At 51.8% G+C, this 19,071-nt stretch overlaps 8 protein-coding genes across 8 annotated transcripts; 3 read left to right on the top strand and 5 right to left on the bottom strand.

Annotated features, from left to right (window-relative positions):
- Positions 1-470: 470 nt before the first annotated feature.
- Positions 471-1,628, top strand: TRIREDRAFT_109338 (uncharacterized protein; the record flags this gene model as incomplete). The annotated part of the gene is made up of 4 exons (XM_006967043.1): positions 471-574; positions 850-986; positions 1,214-1,372; positions 1,432-1,628. 4 exons carry the CDS (start codon positions 471-473, stop codon positions 1,626-1,628), a joined length of 597 nt encoding a protein of 198 aa, XP_006967105.1.
- A 190-nt stretch (positions 1,629-1,818) lies between these two features.
- TRIREDRAFT_109337 (uncharacterized protein) lies at positions 1,819-3,728 on the bottom strand (the record flags this gene model as incomplete). The annotated part of the gene is made up of 2 exons (XM_006966949.1): positions 1,819-3,027; positions 3,111-3,728. The coding sequence occupies 2 exons, from the start codon at positions 3,726-3,728 to the stop codon at positions 1,819-1,821; spliced, it is 1,827 nt and encodes a 608-aa protein (XP_006967011.1).
- A 2,096-nt stretch (positions 3,729-5,824) lies between these two features.
- Positions 5,825-6,529, top strand: TRIREDRAFT_109335 (uncharacterized protein; the record flags this gene model as incomplete). Its single annotated transcript, XM_006967042.1, has 1 exon — positions 5,825-6,529. One exon carries the CDS (start codon positions 5,825-5,827, stop codon positions 6,527-6,529), a length of 705 nt encoding a protein of 234 aa, XP_006967104.1.
- A 453-nt stretch (positions 6,530-6,982) lies between these two features.
- Positions 6,983-7,970, bottom strand: TRIREDRAFT_109334 (uncharacterized protein; the record flags this gene model as incomplete). The annotated part of the gene is made up of 4 exons (XM_006966948.1): positions 6,983-7,297; positions 7,418-7,510; positions 7,562-7,602; positions 7,837-7,970. Coding segments are annotated over 4 exons (582 nt in total), but the record flags the coding sequence as incomplete, so codon positions are not given.
- Positions 7,971-8,183: 213 nt separating this feature from the next.
- TRIREDRAFT_65055 (uncharacterized protein) lies at positions 8,184-10,414 on the bottom strand (the record flags this gene model as incomplete). The annotated part of the gene is made up of 5 exons (XM_006966947.1): positions 8,184-8,936; positions 8,999-9,163; positions 9,217-9,619; positions 9,728-9,874; positions 10,236-10,414. The coding sequence occupies 5 exons, from the start codon at positions 10,412-10,414 to the stop codon at positions 8,184-8,186; spliced, it is 1,647 nt and encodes a 548-aa protein (XP_006967009.1).
- A 2,272-nt stretch (positions 10,415-12,686) lies between these two features.
- On the top strand, positions 12,687-13,544 carry TRIREDRAFT_65229 (uncharacterized protein; the record flags this gene model as incomplete). Its single annotated transcript, XM_006967041.1, has 1 exon — positions 12,687-13,544. The coding sequence occupies one exon, from the start codon at positions 12,687-12,689 to the stop codon at positions 13,542-13,544; it is 858 nt and encodes a 285-aa protein (XP_006967103.1).
- A 986-nt stretch (positions 13,545-14,530) lies between these two features.
- Positions 14,531-16,262, bottom strand: TRIREDRAFT_109331 (uncharacterized protein; the record flags this gene model as incomplete). The annotated part of the gene is made up of 2 exons (XM_006966946.1): positions 14,531-14,588; positions 15,601-16,262. 2 exons carry the CDS (start codon positions 16,260-16,262, stop codon positions 14,531-14,533), a joined length of 720 nt encoding a protein of 239 aa, XP_006967008.1.
- A 1,037-nt stretch (positions 16,263-17,299) lies between these two features.
- TRIREDRAFT_65106 (hydrolase) lies at positions 17,300-18,427 on the bottom strand (the record flags this gene model as incomplete). The annotated part of the gene is made up of 3 exons (XM_006966945.1): positions 17,300-17,694; positions 17,751-18,190; positions 18,258-18,427. The coding sequence occupies 3 exons, from the start codon at positions 18,425-18,427 to the stop codon at positions 17,300-17,302; spliced, it is 1,005 nt and encodes a 334-aa protein (XP_006967007.1).
- Positions 18,428-19,071: the final 644 nt, after the last annotated feature.

Genomic DNA, 19,071 nt, shown 5'->3' with positions numbered 1-19,071 from the left:
TCAATTGGCGTCAGGGTTCCATGGTAGAGGAATCGCAGGGCTGGGAACAATCAACAAGACGCCAGATGGGTGAAGATATGGAAACCCGATAGATCTATATCTCATCAAGTTACATGGCTATTCGTACTAATCATCGCATGAACAGCCATGGATACGCGCAGTATAAGCGAACCGAGTCGCGACATGTTTCCAGCCATAACAATCACAACAATGGGACGATACTGCAGTGGTGCAGGCCGCCTGTCCTTCCGGCTCCTCCTCTTCAGCTTTGATCCTTGCTAGGCTTCGGCATATGCAAGTAGACTCAAGAGTGGCCACTTTATTGGCCACTAGACGGCGCAGACATGCCATTAAGCATCTCAAATTAGACAGTAATCTCCATAACTTGATGCAATTGGAGTTTCATGCCCCGTAACTAATGCATCAATGCCCAAATATGCGTGACGTGGTCTGAAGCTGATAGAAACAGGATGAATCCAAGGCTGGTTGGCCGGTCTGATGTGATATGCAACGATGAGACGCGATTCGCAGAGAGCAAGCCAATCGATGTGAGACGATGCATCTGTCACACACAGTATGTTGTTGTTGGAACGTCGAGAATGCGACATTGCTCAGACAGCTTGAGTCTGAATTGCTCTTGAAAGACATGCGAGATTTCTGTCTGCAAATGATCAATTGCCCCTTGAGGTTCCCTACGATCTAACAGAGACCTTTACAATGGCATCATATCACCGCGTTCTGCGCACATTTGGCCGTACAATCGAAGACAACATCTTGGAATGCAACTAGTCCGTGCTTGAAGCCTTTTCTTTCTCTTCAGAAGCCGATCTGTAACTGACTCACGATTAGTGACATCCACCCATGGGATGTTCTCGTCAATAATGAACGATGGCCCGGCAAGATCCGACTCGTGGGCTACATTGACGTATTCTTCCTAATGTGCTATTCCGGCGAGTCTCGGTTCGAGCACGGCATCATCATCTACAGTGAGTAAACACAAACCGCTCGAATTGCCAAACACTAATTTTGCGAATGCATCACTTGAAGAGGACGATGAAGCAATCCGGCAGCTGTTAAAAAAGGCCGGCTTGAGACCCGAAGACAAATCGATCCAGCTCGAATGCATCAACAAAGAAGATAAAGAAGGTGATGAGAGTCCCACGTCTTGATCTTGAAGTGTCTAGCTAACTTATCTTCTCAACTACCATCTAAGCTTTGCGCAAATACTATTCTTTAAACACGGAATCTGTCGGCAACAAGCACACAATCGTCAGCCTTGGCCACCCCATAGGCCTCTCCAACAAGTGCACAAAGTCCAAGCTGAAAAAGTATACAATCGTTTTACACAAGGGCCATACTCCAGCTATGCAAAGTAAGAGAAGACTTTACAAAGACGCCTCGTATAGTGCTGACATGACTATGCCGCAATAGAAGAGATTCAGCGCGGCGTCATGCAACATGGCGTCGTAAGACTGCTCAGTGATGCCCTCAAGCTTGGTATTGTTTCAACCGCCGAAATCATCAACAAGATCAAGGAAACCGTCCTCAGCGGATCCAGTTTGGATGCTGTCACGACCAAGTCTATGAATGCTCTGGCGACTTCAAGGTCGTCGGGTGATAAGGCTTAAATTGTGGGAAATGCTCGTCTGTAAGCGTCCCCAGACACAAGGTATCTACTGTTTTATGACTGCACAGGGAATTGTTGATGCTTTCAAGCCATGAGAAATACAACACTTTTTAACATAAGTCTCAATACCTCATGGTTGGGATGAGTCTGCCAGTAGGCCTGATGCTGTCAATGCCTCATGAAGCGCTTTCTCATACAAGTACAATATCCTCCAGGTCCTCCATATCTCCATCCCAACCGGGCCATTGCTCGCCCTTGAGAGCACCGCTCACCCAGCACGGAGCTACCAGAGTATATCCACCAGAATGCTCAAGGCTTTTGCGAACAACGTACGGCAACTTCTCGCCCGTGAATAACGCAACCTCGTCTTCCGGGCGTATCACCAACGTTGACATCCCAACTCTTCCGCTTTCCGTCATGAAAAGTGACCTGCCGCTAACAAGCTGCAAGAAGTTGACAGTAATCTTGCGAGAATCGCAGACTTGACCCCCGTTTAATCCATAATCCCATAGTTTCTCCATGCCAATGTTGTCCTCTTCCCATATCAAGTGAAACCAAGAAATAATCTCTTCGGCTTCCATTTTGATCATGTCCGATATGAGGGAGGCAAGCTGGAGTATCTGAGGGTCATGGCAACTAGCTGCCCCTGTTGTGCGTATCCATTTCCGCAACACTGCAAAGGCTTCCTTTGCGATATCGAGATCAAGAACGCGGGACCACGGCACCGGGAGAGGCGCCACAACTGGGAAGCGATCACTGACAGCCGATGTAACTCTTTCAACCCGTCGTCCTTTCAATATGAGCACCGTATCGTCTTCCCCCTCTATCACCACAGCGTCCTGGGAGATTGTGGCTGGCGAGAAGCCACAGAGCCATTCTGGCAGATCGACAAGTGCAGACCAGGAGGGCACCCATGAAGGGAAACCATGCTCTCGACCAGCTTGGCCAGCATATCTGAAGAACTCAACCGTTTGAGTTTCATCGAGAATTATACGGGCGGCTTCGGTGTAAACCTCGCCATCTGATCGTGAGTAGTCTACCGTCAACTCGCCCAAAGTATCAGGAAACATTGCTTGTATGGCAAACAGCTTATCCTTGGCTATCGTCGCCTTTGTCTTACACAGCACCTCGAAGATTGGGCTTCCAAACTCCGCCTCGCCGTTGGTGTGGAAAGCGTCCAGAAGATGTAGACCATAGCGCTGGTTCAATTTGCTGTTGTTCAGTGAGCTGAAGACGTAGATGGGCGGAACCATGTTATGGCTCTGGCAAAATAAATCCAGGCGAAGCGGAGCAGATGAACCGCACAGGATGAAGCAAGACGGGTTGGCGTTGGCTTCCTGGACTGTCCAGGCTCTCTCCCAGTATTCGAGGGAAGCCAATTCGGCCAAACCGGCTCGAAACTGTTCTTTACGGCCTGATATAATGTCAATGATTTTTTTTTTTGAAGAGGCGGGGATTTTAAGGCATGCGCACTTTTGCATACGGGCAACAGGCCAAAAGGCAACAGTATCAGCGCCCCAACAGCCATCATCATACACGCGCAGATACACGACATCGAAACAGCCGCGATGCCTAAGAGGAGCCTTATGAAGATGCTGTCCGCAGACCTGATGGCCGATGCAAACTTCGACTGCAGCTTCCAAGCAGCAGCAAAGGACCAGCTGTACCACCTCAGCCACTGGAGAGCAAGAGCAGTTGCGTCGGTGCCCTGGCCAAGCCATATGTTGACGCGCTCTGCGTTGGCGTAGACTTCAAACATCAGCTGTACCTGCACCGACTTTTCGGCGTCATCCTTCTGATTGATGCAAATAGCATCTATCCAGAGGTTCCTGGAGTCATCAGGCCTGCTTGGGCGAAGTCTTCGCATAACATCTTCTGCATTTTTCGTGACGTGATATTCTTGGCCATTGGCGTAGACCGGGCGATCGAGTGCTTGTCCAGACCACGTATATGAGATTGCCTCGTACGGCAGAGGCTCGTCGAGCGAGGTGGTGATGAGGTCGAACCGGATCTCGTCACTGATGTTCGCAGCGCCATGAAGCTTGATGACGCGGATGCTGCGCGAGTCAGGAAGCTTGGGGTGAGTCCCTTGGCCAGCCATTTGATGCTAGGTTCATTCATCACGGGGAAGATTGTCGAGCTGCGTTGCGGTGAGTCCAATTGAGTGGACACATAGCTGGGGAAAGCTGCATCTTAGCTTGACGTTACTAGTCCTTGTTCAGAGCCAAGCTTGGCAAGGCAGACTGGGTTGCTCGGCGATCGTGAGGCCTCAGTTCTGCTCACCAACTGAACCAGAATCGGGGATATCAGGCAATATCCGCCATTGACACGTTCCTGAAGCTGCAGGCGGCACAAGCTGGAGACGCCATTGGTGTCCACTTGGCCATTCATCCATTCACTTCTCAAGCCAACCTCATGTTATACGTCAAATTCCCCATCCCGCGTCCTCATCATGCAGAATATCTGTCGACAAGGCGGGGCAGGTGAGGGGCAGTTGGGCAGGGGCACATCGACACAGCCGCCCCCTAAACCATAGAAACGTGCTCTTCGAAGAGATATAAAGCAGCCCTCTGTATTCTCCTCCTGTTGGAGACGACCTGATCAATTATCAGTCGACCCAATCACGCTGTTTCTTATTCCTCACTAACAATTACACCACACGAACAATGTCTTTCTCAGCTTCTGCACAGAACTTCTACCTGGAGGATGGCCACATCCTTCGCGCTTCCGTTGCGGATGAGGAGGGCAACTATCAGGAGTCCTCAATTGACCTTGATCAGTTCATTGGCAACGAAGACGGCTGGTTCATGTGGGATGGTGAGAGTACGTATAGTCCTTCCCTTGCATCTTCTGCTTACACACATCTCTCGATATCCCCGTGCCCGTAGCCACACAGCCTTCATTTTGCCACCGGCGTATATTACTGCTCTCTCATCTCGATCGAATACTTGCTCATGGGATGGAATGCTGATGCTTGGCAATGCCTAGACTTCTCGCACTCTGCCAACGACATCCGGTTGGACGGCACCATTTTGACCGCCGAGCTGCCGATGCGTGACGGCGGATACCGTGAACGACAGGGTGTCAACCTGGACGACCGAATCTCCAACCAGAACGGCCGCCTGGTGGTGAGTCTACCTTGCCTATCCGCTCCTTTGCGCAGCCCATATGCAGCATCAGCACGCAGCTAACTCATATATGTCATTCAGTACAATTGATCAATAGGAGGGCATTCACAGACGGGGTAATTGGCGACGGTCCCAAAGAGCAATGGCAACGAACCAACCTACCCGGAGGCTCCTGTCCGTATAGTAAGACAGGTGTAGATCTGCATATGATCTCGACTATCTATATGGTCAATATATTACCAATGAAGTACTCGTACGCGTCCACACTCTGTGAAAAGATACAAGACATGTCTGAAGGCCACCTCAGCCAGCCGTGAAAGAAGAGCCCCCCGATCTGCCGATTACCTACGGGATCTCGACAGCTGAATATCAAATGAGACAGCTCAAGGGTGAACAGTCCAGATGACGTGAAAAGAATAATATCCGTGTCTTGACCTGGCCTACGAAATAACCTCAGCGACATTGCATATGGATGTCTCGGTCCACTATAGCGCCACATCACAGCCACCAACAGCTTGGCCCCCAACAGCTCGAGGTCGGTAGCCTGATGCAATCGATCAAGAGCTTCAGGGTCAGTCACAACTTCTTTTCCAATATATTACCTCGGCTCTTCTCGCTTTACAAACCTTAGACATACTCGTCATAAGGAGTCTTACAGCTTGTCTACCAAGATATGCAACTGTTCGGAGACTACAGATGCTATATTGGGTTCCGCGAGCTGAAAGATGGCTAACTGCGTTGTCATTCAATCACTTGACCTTTGAGCTGCTCCAGATCCTACCTGGCATGGCATCCTACACCAACTCGTCAAAAGACAATGTCTCTGGAACTTTTGAAGAACAGTAAGAGGCAAATATTTTGTCGGTGAGGAAACTATGAGCGATGATTGCCGTCTATTTGCCTCTCCGGTTCATCATGAAGAAAAGTTGTATATAATAGGGAGGCTTCAACGACTGGAGAAGATTCAAATGAGATGTTCGACACTCTCTTAAGTTCTTCATCCCAAGCCTCCAACTACAGTCAAGCCTCTCAAATCATCTGAATCACCCTTGTGGTTTCACCTTTCACTATGCCTTCACTCTTCTCTACTCTCGTCCTTGCCCTGGGCATGTTCCGGGCAGCTGTGGCTTCGGAAGACGACTTCGCAAGCATGGACATCATGCCTGGTGATTTCCGCCCCGACCTGTACCAACGAGCTGTTGATGCTGGACTCGCAGGACTCTGCACCTGTCCCAACCTGTTCATCTGCTTGGGCGACAAGTCCCAGTGCACCATGGACAACAAAGGATCCATCATCTGCTGTGCCATGGGGCAAAGGGCTTTCAACGGACAGTGCGTTGATGCGGCCGCCTCTCTCTGTGCCGACGGGATCACCGTCTGCTCAGCGAACACGCAGTGCGCCACCGACAACCTCGGAGCCACCATCTGTTGCCCTGCAGGCCAGAAGGCCGTCAATGGCCGATGCACCGTCGCGTCTACCAACCTCTGTGCTGATGGCAAGAACATGTGCGCCGGAGCCACGCCGCAGTGTACCATCAACGTCAGCGTCTCGATCAACGGCACGGATATCAGCAACACCATCTGCTGCGCAAACGGACAGAAAGCTCTTGATGGCAGATGCTACGCTGGCAATGCGCAGCTCGTGCCGTGCGGCCTGAACGGGCCATGCAACGTCGGCACTGGATATTACTGCGCAATGAGTGCTGGAGTCGCCCCCCAGTGTTGCAAGCAGGATTCGTACCTCAAGGGCGCCGCTTGTGTCAAGAAGCCATAAATCAGTTCTCTCGGGGGGGCTGGTCTGGGCCAGATAACGAGGAATTCTTGGTTCATGTTGTCGTGATGGTAATAATCTCAGATTGGGGACCGCTATAGAAGGATATCGAATTATCAATTGTATGATTCATCATGTGTTGAGTGCCATCTGTGCAGTCTAGAATGATCAGATCTCAAGAATGTCATAGATGTAATCCTACAGGTATTAAAGGCAACACGAGATATACTTCTCTCGGGATATGGTGCGATAGGCTTAATCCTGCAGCTGCTTTTCGGTAGTCATTTGGATCAAACGTCCCGTGTAGTAGAGCGCAGAACTTCCAAGAGACCCTTCGGAGCATCGGGAGCAAACAACAGTCATCCGCTGCCAATGCTCCGATCAATCAAGTCCTGTCCCCTCACAAACATTGCCAAATTTCCTTTTCGTAGGCCGTGACGGCGGCATCCAGCTGGTCTAAGCCGCGCTCAACAATCGGGGATGCCAGAACCAGGGCGTCGTACATTGAGCCGCCTTCTCCCACGAAAGGGAGTCGACACGTAGGTAGGCGGCATCACCAATGACAGTAACTCTCGCAGCAGAGGCCCAGGAGGGCGCAGAAGAAGGCATATGATAGAGTGGCCAGGCTCTAAACGCACCCGCAGAGTTCGTGATGATGTTCTTGAGCAAAGAGCCCCAAGTACCGAAAAACTCGGCATCAGTAACGAACAAGTTGCGAGCAGCCTCTCCACCCCCTTCAGCCAAGTTCACTGGTCTATTTGTGGCAAAGTCCTTGGCAACCGTCATACGTAGTAATACCAAGATACCTAGACGCGGTAAGATCCGTCTCCCTGCCGCTGTGCCGAGACCTGTTTCTCATCCCCCATCACGATGGGATTCCCCCCGTCCAACCAGAGCGGCGAGGGTGGGGTAGAAGGGATTCGAGATGGAAACTTTGGCCTCGAGATAATGCTTGCCAGAATACTGCGGCTGTGCCCGAGTGAGCTGTCTCGGATGTTAGTAATGGTCGACGCTATAGACTCGGAATCTGCTCACCAAGTGTCTTGCCTTCTTGCCTTGCACCCAACCTGCTCCAACTGCCCCCGTGTATATCATTCCAGAATCGCGAGAATATTGCAATAGTCTCTGATCAAAGAGAAAACCCAGAAGCTACCGTCTACGGCAACGACAACGAGCTCAAAGACTCCGCGATAGTAGAATACAGCTCTCAAGAGCCGATTCTCTCTGTTGATGCTTTGTCTAGCGAGGCTGAATCTGGATCGCACACATCTAGATTGTACACCATGGCTAACCTCCAAGATCAAACTTACAGTGTACAGTCAGGTTTTGACAATACCGATATCGAGAACCTGTTGGGCCGCTTGGGTTCTGAGGGCCCTTCGCCGCGCAAGCGTAAGCGATCATGCGAGAGCACAAGAGACTGGTTTGCTTGGGACACATATTACTGCAAAGATGAATTAAAACTCTATGATTTTGTCTACTCCTTGACCAGACCATAGCAAACCGGCTTCCTGGCTGTCCCTGACCCGTTTGCGTGTCTAATAATTACAATCCCCAAACGCCTTTCACATGCATGATTGTCCCTCGCCAATGAAAGGACTCCATAGAACCCGTAAAGATGACGACTGTCACCTGAAAAGGAACATGCAATAGCACCTCAGTGCAAGCCACTCTCACCCGTCTCCGCCATGTACTTCTGACAGCTCAGCATAATGTTGAGCTGCTCGCTCACCTCATCCAGCCGACCAAGAACGGTGCGGTTGCCGTCAACAAATCCCAAGATGGAGTACTGAATGCCCGTGTCCGCACAGAATTCCTTGACCAGAGTCTGCGCCCTGCGGAAGTTGTGTCGCGGCAGCCTTGGAAACAGGTGGTGGACAGCCTGGAACTGCAGACCGCCATGGATAAAGTCCAGCCAGGCAGGGCATTCCACGTCCATCGTGGTTCGCAGTTGTCGCTGAGCAAAGGATTCGTTCTCGCCAAGGTCGGACGTTGACATGCCCCAATGCGAAAGAGTAATCTGGACATGCAGGGGCATGGTGATGATGTGAGACACCAGGACAAAGGCCACACGGATGGTCCATGTTGGCAGCGAGCGCCAGAGCAGGCAGTATCCAAAGAGGATCCAGTAGCAGGTGCAGAATGCTATCTCCGTAGGACGAATCCACCATGCCTTGGTAGATCCCAACGAGGACGATTTGCCGGACAAGAGGTGCAGCCACGAGAGAAGATAGAGGTTGAAGCGAGCAATGCCCATGACGGGGTAGTAGGTGTACTTTTGGTAGGGGACGAGGGCGTCGGCAACGGCATCCCAGACAAAAGTGAAGTCGTAGTAGCTGGATCGAAGCGATCCGAAGAAGGAAGGGCAGGTGGCGAATAGAGGGACATTCTGGATATCAGGGTCGTGCTCCTAGATTGACGATGGATGGTCAATGATTGTTCATGGTAGCACGTGGAGTGGCATCAACTTACAGGCATGTTCGTGATGAGATGGTGGACGTTGTGGCTGCTCTTCCACCAGCCAATGGACAGGCCGCAGCAGAAGTCGGCGATGAACATGCCGATGAGCGTGTCGACAACAAAGATCTGGGTAATGGCTCGATGGCCGGCATCGTGGGCCGTGAACATGATTTGATGCTGTGAGCGGTTAGCATGAAGGAGCATCATACTGCCTTGAATAGACCACTCACCCAAAAGAGTCCAAGGAAGACGGCCGAGGTCATGTACCAGCCATGGTGCAAGGCAAAGAGAAAGCTGATGAACAAGATCGAGTACCGAATCATCTCCTTGCCGTACTCGGAGTATCGGCAGCTGTAGAGGCCCTCATCGCGTATCTGCTGATGCAAGGCTCTGTATCTTTCGATGATGCCCTGCTGCACCTCGGGGTCGACAGACGGGTAATCCCGCGAGCTCTTCTCAGCACCCTCCCGCACGAACCGTTTCGTATATTCGGCTCGACTAGTTGCCGGCGAATCGGCTGATTCAGCATCAATGACGGACGAAGCGGACGATGAAGCGACTCGCTTGCGAAGGCCCTGTTCCAGACCAGGCTCAAGCAGAAGACTAGGAATGCCTGTCTCTGCCTTGTCGACGCTCTGCAGCGCAGGACTACTGCACTCAGAAAGCGACGTGGACGTGGTCGCCGAGCTCAGCTCCACCGACGATTCATTGTCTGTGTCTGAGAGGCTCTCGGGCTCTGACGAGTCCGGAATCTCCGGCTCATTGTGGATGTTGTACTTGCGGAAGATGCCTCCCCTGATCGGAGGAGTCCTGTTGACCCAGGGTCCCATTGGCTTCCGGCCGATCCGGTAGGCCGCCATCGTTCGCAGCGTGGAAACATGATGATAACTGCGGCATAAGCAAGATAAAATGTTAGCACACTATCATCGGTGTTTGTCTCAATAATGAGGCTAAATCCAGCAGACGGGGGGCCTCTGCGAGAGAGATCTCGATCCCGCGTCCCATCCCGCCCGCAATTGGTTGCGCTGGACGGCACGGCAATGCACATTTTAAGCTTAAAACACGACGGGCCGCCATCAATCACACTCTAAGGGTCTTTGCTTTCAATGCACTTTCGGACACGGCAATGGACAACGAGGACGAGGGCTCGTTGTGCGGATACAAGCCGTGAGGCTGGGATGGGAGATGATGCAAAGAGGAAACGAAAGAAAGAAAGAAAGAAAGAAGAGAAGAGAAGGGGAATATTTACGCTGAGATTTCGTCGGTCGCGTCCCGGCCAACCATGTGCTGGATCACCAGAGAGCCTCCAGGATGCTTGTCCAGCCATCCATTGAGGCGAAGCACATAATCTTGAAAGATGACGATGGAGTCGCCGTTGGCAATCATGCCTTCGACAACCCGCGGCGAGAGGACCTGATCACGGTCCATGGCTGCGACGAGAAGAGATCAAGCGAGAGCAATATCAACGAGCACACCAAGCGAGAGAGATATCGGTTGCTTGAGGAGAATCGATACCTTAGGCTTGTGTCGAGGAAGAGGCGTGTGAATTGGTCGGGACCGCGGTTAATGCATGAGGGGAGGAACGAGATAATAATGCTTGTGAAGAAGAGCAAGTGACAAACGGAAGCAGGCAGATCAAAGAAGTGACTGGACAGCCCGAAAGAGGAGGAGCGAGCTGGTGAATGACTGAATGGATGAATGGACAAAGGGCATGAACAAAGAAAGGTATGAACAGAACAGGCCACATCCACCCATTAGTACTTTCCCAGACCTCCTATTGACACGCTTCGACAAGTACACACAGGAGGCAACACATCCAAGCGGGAAGCGAAAAGACACCGAAAAGAACATTACTAGCCTTCGCCCACCCTCGCGAACGGCGTACGGCGTACGGACGCCCATGCTGGCCGTTTCATTTGCTCGGAACGCGCGTTCGTTTGGGGATATGGGGCGTCGAGCCGGTGCTTTGGCCACGAGGAAAGGAGGATAGGAGAAAGGAGGACAGGTCGGCTGCTAAGTCCACACCAGCACCAAGGAGGGCCTTTGGCCAACGCCAAATTTCCAAGCGGACAATGGGGCTTGTGCTCGAAACTGCAGCAGTCTGGTACCTATTGCCCGGCGCTTCTGTCGTGGGGGAAGATGGGAGGACGGGCTGCGTGTGCAGCTAAGCCTGGCAGAGACGTGGAGGCGCTTTGAGGTTATTCCTACGACAATCCACCGCTTCCTACCCAATTGGGGAACTGGGTACGCGGTAGCTCATTGATATTCGGTCGAATGCTTGCAAAAGAGGCGTCTCCAGACCTTGGAAGAAGAAATTGGGCAGTCTCAGCGCCTGGAACCATGCCTGCAAGCGTCATGCAGGTACCACGAGCAAACAGTTGTGCCCCCGAGTCGAGGCCCTCAGCTCCAGCTTGGCCCTCCGGGAGCGAGTGGAGCTGAATCTTGCCACAGGATCTCTCGCTCCCCGTCGATCTCGTTTGACTGCAGTGTGCACGTGTAAAAATGAGGAAAAAAAGGGCAGAGATCTGGCCGGATGGCGCCCATATGCCAGATGGCTTTCACACTAGTCAACATCTAGGTAGGTAGAGATGCTGCTGGCCGGCTGACAACAGGAGCATTTTTGCGCCCCGTGCTCACCGACTGGCGGCAGTTTTCCAGAAGCCCGTGAGAGCATGTCAAACGATTCTCAGGAGGCCTCGTCCGGGGCGGTTTCAGAAGACTCCATACTCCAGGGATGATCGTGTAAAGGACAACGATGCCTTTCAGCCATTGACAGCCGGAGCATCTCAAATAGGGGTCTAGTATTGCCAGCCAGGGTTGATCAACATGGGTCATTGTGCCACAAACTTGTAGTAATACTACTCGTATGAGAGAAAGAACAAAATATGACGGGTTGTGTGCGACTCAGCAATTGTGTGGCTGAGATAAGTACGACGCCTCCGCGTATTAACCCCTGTCCGCACGGCGCTTCTCTTAGCAACCCCATGTCTACGTACGGAGTACACGTAAATAATCAGGCTTAGAGGCACCGCCCTTGAGCGATTTACATTGTTAGGACTGCAGATGAGCATCTAGAACCGCGTTAGACGATCACTAGTCTGCTAGAAGCAAAAGCACAGGCGCACTCGCTTGAGATGCCATTGATGCTGTTGGCTCTCTCTTTGAGTCTTGTCCAACCCGCAACCAACATTCGAAGCCGTCTGTGCTCCACAGGCTTTAATCCGTGCCTTTGGGCGTAACCAAGCTTTTCAGCCACGGTAATCTTAGACAGCCAAAGGGGCCAATAGGGTCCAAACCGTTGTCCCTTTTCGATATAAAGCCCTCTACCTCCCTCCTGGCCGGCAGAAGAGAATGAATCGCAGCAAAGACTGGGCATGCTTGCGTGAGACTTGCCCGCCACTATGCTCTCTCCTTTTGCTGCGAACCCATGTGTAGCCTCATGTATTATTACGAGTATGCACGTTTCTTGAGAGAGAGCCGAGGAGCAGGGGGTTGAATCCCTGTTTGCGTATGATTCAACCAACAGCACGGCTCCCTTTCCGCGGGTTCGGTCGGTTATATTCGTGGGCATTGAAACATGCCCTGAAAGATCATGCTGCTCGTCGTGCTTTGACCACGAAATCTGTGATTTGCATCTCCTCGCACCCTTTGGACCCTGAAAATCACAGCCCATCCCCATTTCCTCCTCTCCGGCGCGCCAATGTCGGGCTCAACGAGCTTCTGGCCCAAGCAAATCATCCCGCCGACTCCTGAAAACTACAAGGAGCTGGCAAAAGATGGCGCGGAGAGGCTCGCCGCCGTCTCGCTGGCTCAGATCCCGGCGATCCCGGCCGGCGCCATCATCCACGACAACGGCTGCGGCCACGGCTCTGCCACGGCCGTGATTGTCGAGTCTGCGGCTCCTGAGGTGGCTGCGACGTACAGGATCACGGGGACGGACATTTCTGGCGGAGCCGTCGAGATCTACCGGTCCAAGGCAGAGGCGCTGGGCTGGCCTGCCGAGGGACTCGTCATGGACTCGGACTCGCTCTCGTTTCCCGACGAGACCTTTACTCACTCCATCGCCAACGCCGTGCTCTTCATCGGGCCCCGCAACAACGGCGTCGACGCCGTCAAGGAGATGTATCGCACGCTCAAGCCCGGGGGCACGCTCATCGTGAACTGCTTCGCCTATGTGGCCGTCCTGGATGCCATCCGCGAGGCGTCTCGCGCTACCCGCACAGGAGGCGAGCTCCCGGTGTGGAACTCGTTTGAGCACTGGGCAGATCCAGCCTTCATAGCCAGCATTGTGGAGGCCGGTGGGTTCGAAAAGGGGTCCATTAGCGTCCAGCAGCGCGAGATGTTTGTGAATATTGGCGACTTTGAACGCCACACGGAGCTAGTCTGGAGCATGAGGGGAATGCCTGCTGGCGGATGGACTCAGGAGGACGAGGACAAGTGGGACGAGGCGCTGGCGATTGTCCGGCGCGAGATGCAAAAGACAAAGGGCTTCATGACGCTGGAAGATGGCACCACGATCATTCGAAACGTCGTCAATGTCGCAACGGCAACCAAGTGAGGGTCTGGGGGAGGCGATGAGGTCAAGCGGAGTCTTCTAAGCCCAGGAGGCGAAGATGGAGCTGTTGGAGATTGTGCGGATTTACTCCATTCATGTATGTATGTACCTATTTCGACGTCATGATCTGCGTGCTAGAGGTCAATTCAGAGCGATCTCTGGCGTTGACGCGTATGTCTGACCACAGTTTAGAAATGATTTGAATCAAGAAACTTGCATCATATTCTTCCAAAGCAGAGACAAAGGTTGAGGTAGATACCTAGTCCCTTGAGTACTGATGGGTGCAATGGAGAGTTGGCATCCAGACTAGGCGCTTTGCAGGGAAAGGGAGCCTTTAAGAATACTTGTGACCTTAAAAGACGAAGAAAGACGAAGAAAAGAGCAGAGACGAGGCAAAAGAAATTGTGGTTGAAAGATGGCAGTCCGAAGGTGGCTGAGCATCACGATGACAGCTCACTCCATTTAGCGCAGTCAAAACCGTGAAGCTGCTTCAAATGGCTGTCAGCAAGATAGTCAATCATCTACCTTATTGTCACCTGAAGGAATAGCTCTAAAGGATCGAGTTCCAAGGCGACTGTTGTTATGAAACAGCCATTAGCAGACAGCCAGTCTGGCGATGATGCTCCTGCTTCTGGCCCTGCAGCCAGGCGGCATAAGGATGCTTCGCGACCATCCACTTCACAAAGACACGCGCATCAGCACAAGCGATGGTAGTTGACAGCTCCGACAAGGACACAAACACCTGTATTTGAGACCCTGAAATTCAAGTTCAAGGCGATGCTCCGGCTCATCAAGTTGCGTTACACGCCAAACTAGAACCCACGGCATATCTCAATTTGCGCGCACAGGGGCCATTTTGAGAAGCCACTGGGTCGTCAAAGGTTCCCGCAATGACCATGGCGCTCACATTCCGCAAGAAAGAGGTTAATACAAGATGCCCTCATCAACCGAATCATCCGCGTTTAATGAGATAGACGCGCACCCAGCATCTACTGGAAGATGACCTGGGTGAAGGTTCCGCGCGCTCTCTTACACTCGACGGCTGAGCTGTATAGCTCAAAAGCATACGATGAGCAGTGGCTTGGCGACAACTTATCAGCGTTACAGCTCGCTGAATTCCAGAAGCCGCTCGTGGATATCTCAAGTCGTAGATGGCCTGTTGGCTGAGCTTCAAAAACAGGACCTAGGCTCAGCCAATATATGCTCGGGAGATCATACATCTACTTTTGACAGACGCCCAAAGGGGTGTTCTATCAATCAGCAGCCGCGAATTCTTGATGCTATCAGAGCATAAGAAGCTTTGGGGTTTGAAGAAGCCCGGACTTCACAACCATTACCAAATCGAACTGTTAGAAGGCCCAAGGCACACCCCAGATGAAGTTCCTCTTCATTCCAGCCGTGTGAGTCGGGTTGACACGGGGGATTCCCATATACGTGAGACTCAAAGGGATGCCAAAGAAACAGCAGGTTTTGTAATAGACAGCAACTCCAGGAGACCCGAGCGAGGTCCATGACGCTTAACTCTTCTCATGTTCCGCAGGCTCTGGCTCCTCAAGCAGAAAGACTTTGTCTGTGAGAAAGCCAGAACGACTCGAAACTTGAAGGTCAAGAAGTGACCATTCAGTGTTCGGATATCATTAGAAGGAGATGCTGATGGTGATACTCCGGACATATAAAGAGACTATGGGAGACGGTACATATTCCGAGTTTCAGGGACAAAACCTCTGGTCTATGTGAACCTCTAATTCAGGAGACCAACAAAGTGGCCCTCACGTGCTATGATTGCTGTTGAACGTAGACGCTGCATCTTGAATAAGAGACAAAAACCAGCTTACCGTAGAGGCCGTAGACACATCTCCTACTACAGAAACTACCCACGACACCCTGACTGAACACTTGCCATTCCACGTATCACCTCTTTGGCCCCTGGTGTTGCGCCGCCCCCTTTTCGCCCCCATCAGGCACCGCAGCCGACCTGCGCACCCTAAACTCATCGTACAAAACAAAGAACACCCACGCAGTCACCAGTATGCCGAGAAGCACATACTCCCTTACATACGTATGCGTGTGGATAATGACATTCTTCTTCGCCAGCTGGAAGCCCAGCCCCGTGTTAATCATGCCCAGGATAATGGCAACCCGTCCAATCCAGCGGTGGATATAGGCGAACTTGCTCTTGCGGCCGGTTCTCTTGAAGTATCTATGCTGTAAGACGCCCAAAGCTGGCTGGAAGAGGATGATTGTGCACACGGCGAGGAGGCCTATGACGACGTGGGCGCGGACGGGATCGTGGATATAGCCCAGGAACTGGGCGACCCTGATGCCGAGGGCCATGCCACCAATCATCATGACAAAAGCGAGGAGCTGGATCGGGGCGTGCATGGCCATGACCTTGTTCTGGAGGTAGGTGTTTCGCAGGTAGGGGATCTGGTGGATGGGGAGGCGGATGGAGATTGCGCCTAGGGGGTAGAGGACGATGAAGACGATGGACATGATGCAGGCGTGAGCGTTTCGCTCGCGATTCCAGACCTTGAAGGAGTCATGTCGAGGCTCAATCGTGTGCGTGTCTCTGCTGTCAACCTGGTTCTGCATCTCTTGTGCCAGGACCAGATGCGATGCTGCGTATGTCAGTGTATGATTGATATGTTGCTGAAGGGCAAAGGTCACTTTACCAAGCGACAGGAGAAGCACCGACAGCGCAAACCGGTGATTTCGCATCATGGTGTCTCGTTTCACTCTAAGACCGACAACTTTCAGCTTTTCTTGATACTTGATTGATGCATCACTTACACGCGAAATAGCGAACCTCTTATAACAGACCACACAAGCAGTCCTCAGCCTCACGCCGTTTGATCCGTTCCCGAATAGGTGAGCTGCCGTAAGACCGGCCTTCCGTGGCGTCGATCCGTCACTGGCTCTCCCGGCATCACAACCCCCCGAAGATACAGAAATAGCAACCGCCTCGGGGAGACTATTCAGCCGCAGCGTCCTGAATGACGCTTACAAGAGTTGAGACTCTGCCTGTCTTCACCAAATCTCGAGACGGTCACACGCCACCAAGAGCAAATCATGGGCACAACGTCGATTGGCTTGCGTTCTCAGGGTCATCTCTCTCCGTCCTGGTGTGTTTCTCTTAAGTCTGTGTCGATGAAAACTTGGTCTGCCGATCTACAGTTGGTGATGACATTGGGAAGCTTCGGATTGGATGTCCTCCCGACGGTCGGGAGAAGAGGCTCGCGATGTTTCGCCGAGTTACTCAGATCCCTAGACCTTGAGTTTCTTCGCTTGGTGTTGAACTTTGCATACCCATCTCCAGATCCCAGCCGGCATTTTCCATCTCAGGTCATAAGTCTATCTTTCTCTTTCTGATAGTTGCAACACAAATGCTGCGAGATGGCCCGTCACTGCGACGACGCGCGGTCCAGCACATCTGATCTTGCAGTCACTTCCTATGATGAGCCTCATTAATTTGTCTATATCTGCGCGATGCGATGCCGAGATTCTAATAGAATAAACAGCACTGCAAATCGTCGTCCGGTGTATCCGGCGGAAGGCAGCGTATGCCATTGCAACTGTGCATCCGCATAGTTCACCATGAAGATATCTATTGGCACTTACAATGAGACTTGCATCTCATTGACCTGAATAGTTCTTTCATCGTGATCATTGAAATCAATTACGAACTATCGGACGTGTGTATATGTGTATACCATGTCACTGTAACAAGAAACACACGCCTTCATAAAAGAGGGCCCTGCTCAAGTCCAGTTATGACCAGACGCATCACCCGGCCGTTGAGCAACTGCTTCTTCATTCTGCCATCTCGTCACCGTCTTAATCTCCGGCGAGACTCCCAGCCACAAGAGGTCCGGACGGCTATAATGCCCCGTGCAGTCAGCAAACATCCTATTCACCATCAGCTCATCCATATCCAAGCAAGCGTAAACAATGCCCTCCTCCGTCTCGCTAATTGGCGTCGTCATGCTCCGGCCATCTGGACCAAAGACGGTCGAATGGCCTCCGCCGGGGCTGGACATGAGCGCTCCTCCAGCCGATTCCAATGTTTTGACACCGTCTTCTGAGATGACTGCCGTGCAGTGTAAGACAAAGGCTCCCGATTCAATGGCATAGGTGCGCGAAAGCGTCTTGCATCCTAGCGAGGATTTCAGCAATTCATAGTCAATACGGAAGAGGAGAATATGTATATACCTTCCGCGGTCATCGACCATGGAATGGACTCCCCAACTTGGGAGTGCAAAGGAGGCCATGCCGCAACATGAATCTCTTCCTTTTGTGATATGGTGTTGTACTTGAGCAGCGGCTGAATATGCTCCCAGCAAGACAGCGACCCAACACGACCAAATGGGAGCTCCGCCACGCTGCGCAAGCAATGTCCAGAAGCGTCTCCAAACACGGTGCGTTCCATATGGGTCGGCTTCATCTTTCGTCTGTGAACTTTGATCGCTCCATCAGCCCCAATGAGGACATTGGAGATGAAGAGCGAGTTGTTGTCGTTCTCCGAAAATCCAAGAGACACGGCAATCCCATGCTCCCGTGCACAGGCTTGAATCCTTTCCATCTCTGGAGAGCCCATGCGGAGGGAGTTTTTGATGTAAGTCACATTCAGACCTATATCAACGGGACGAGCCCTGCTGCCACAATGACGCTTAGCTCAACAGAGATGATGTTTCGCATATTCAACGGGGGTAAACTGACCATATCCAACAAGGATAGCCTGGGATCCAGACCTCGGGGAATGCAATAAGCTGAGCATCGTTGGATGCTGCCTGTGCTATGAGCTTGCACGTCTTGTCGACGGTTGCTTGGAGGTTGAGCCAGACGGGCTCGGCTTGAGTCACAGCGACGGAGACTGTACGATCAGGCATGACAACAACGTGAAGGCTATAAAGAGCAGAGTATGAACAAACACAGTGGTTTGAGCTATGTAAGTTGGGCCAGTAGCTGGTCAAGGTTGCTATCCCTCTCCATACAGTTTGTTGGAATGAACATTCTACGTGAATGGAGCAAAGCGTAATCAGTCAGTCTTCAGATCACTCACTTGGTTACACCGAAGGCCATCATGACACATTGCAGTCAAACCCCTCACTTGATGGACGTCTTCTCTGCGAACTGTCAAGAAATTCCACCAGCGGGATGCACCAAGCCGGTTAATCCGACTGATGAAGCAGCGGAACGGCAGCCAGTGTTCTATTACCTCTCCCTGCTATGCCACTATCATGCAAGTACTATAGAAGAGAATGAGAAGAAGTGCCAACTAATAATGCCCACAGTCGCACAGGATGCAGTCGACTATATCAGGCAATGGCGCAGAATATTCATCCTCAAAATATGCTGAAAGGAAATAATCTTTTTCTAGCTGGATCAAATTCCGAGAAAGAGATAAGGCAGTCATCATATGCAAATCACATCTGCATCTGCATCCGTTGTGTAGAGCAAAATGAAGCTCTTGACAGAATGCCTCTCAAGACAGACGTCTGATAGACACATGAGCAGGATCATCCTCATCCTC

The sequence above is a fragment of the Trichoderma reesei genome (genome assembly GCF_000167675.1).
Source record: "Trichoderma reesei QM6a unplaced genomic scaffold TRIREscaffold_15, whole genome shotgun sequence".
Taxonomy (NCBI): Eukaryota; Fungi; Ascomycota; class Sordariomycetes; order Hypocreales; family Hypocreaceae; genus Trichoderma; species Trichoderma reesei.
Note: the sequence above shows the minus strand (reverse complement) of the source record. Positions and strands in the feature narration are given on the sequence as shown.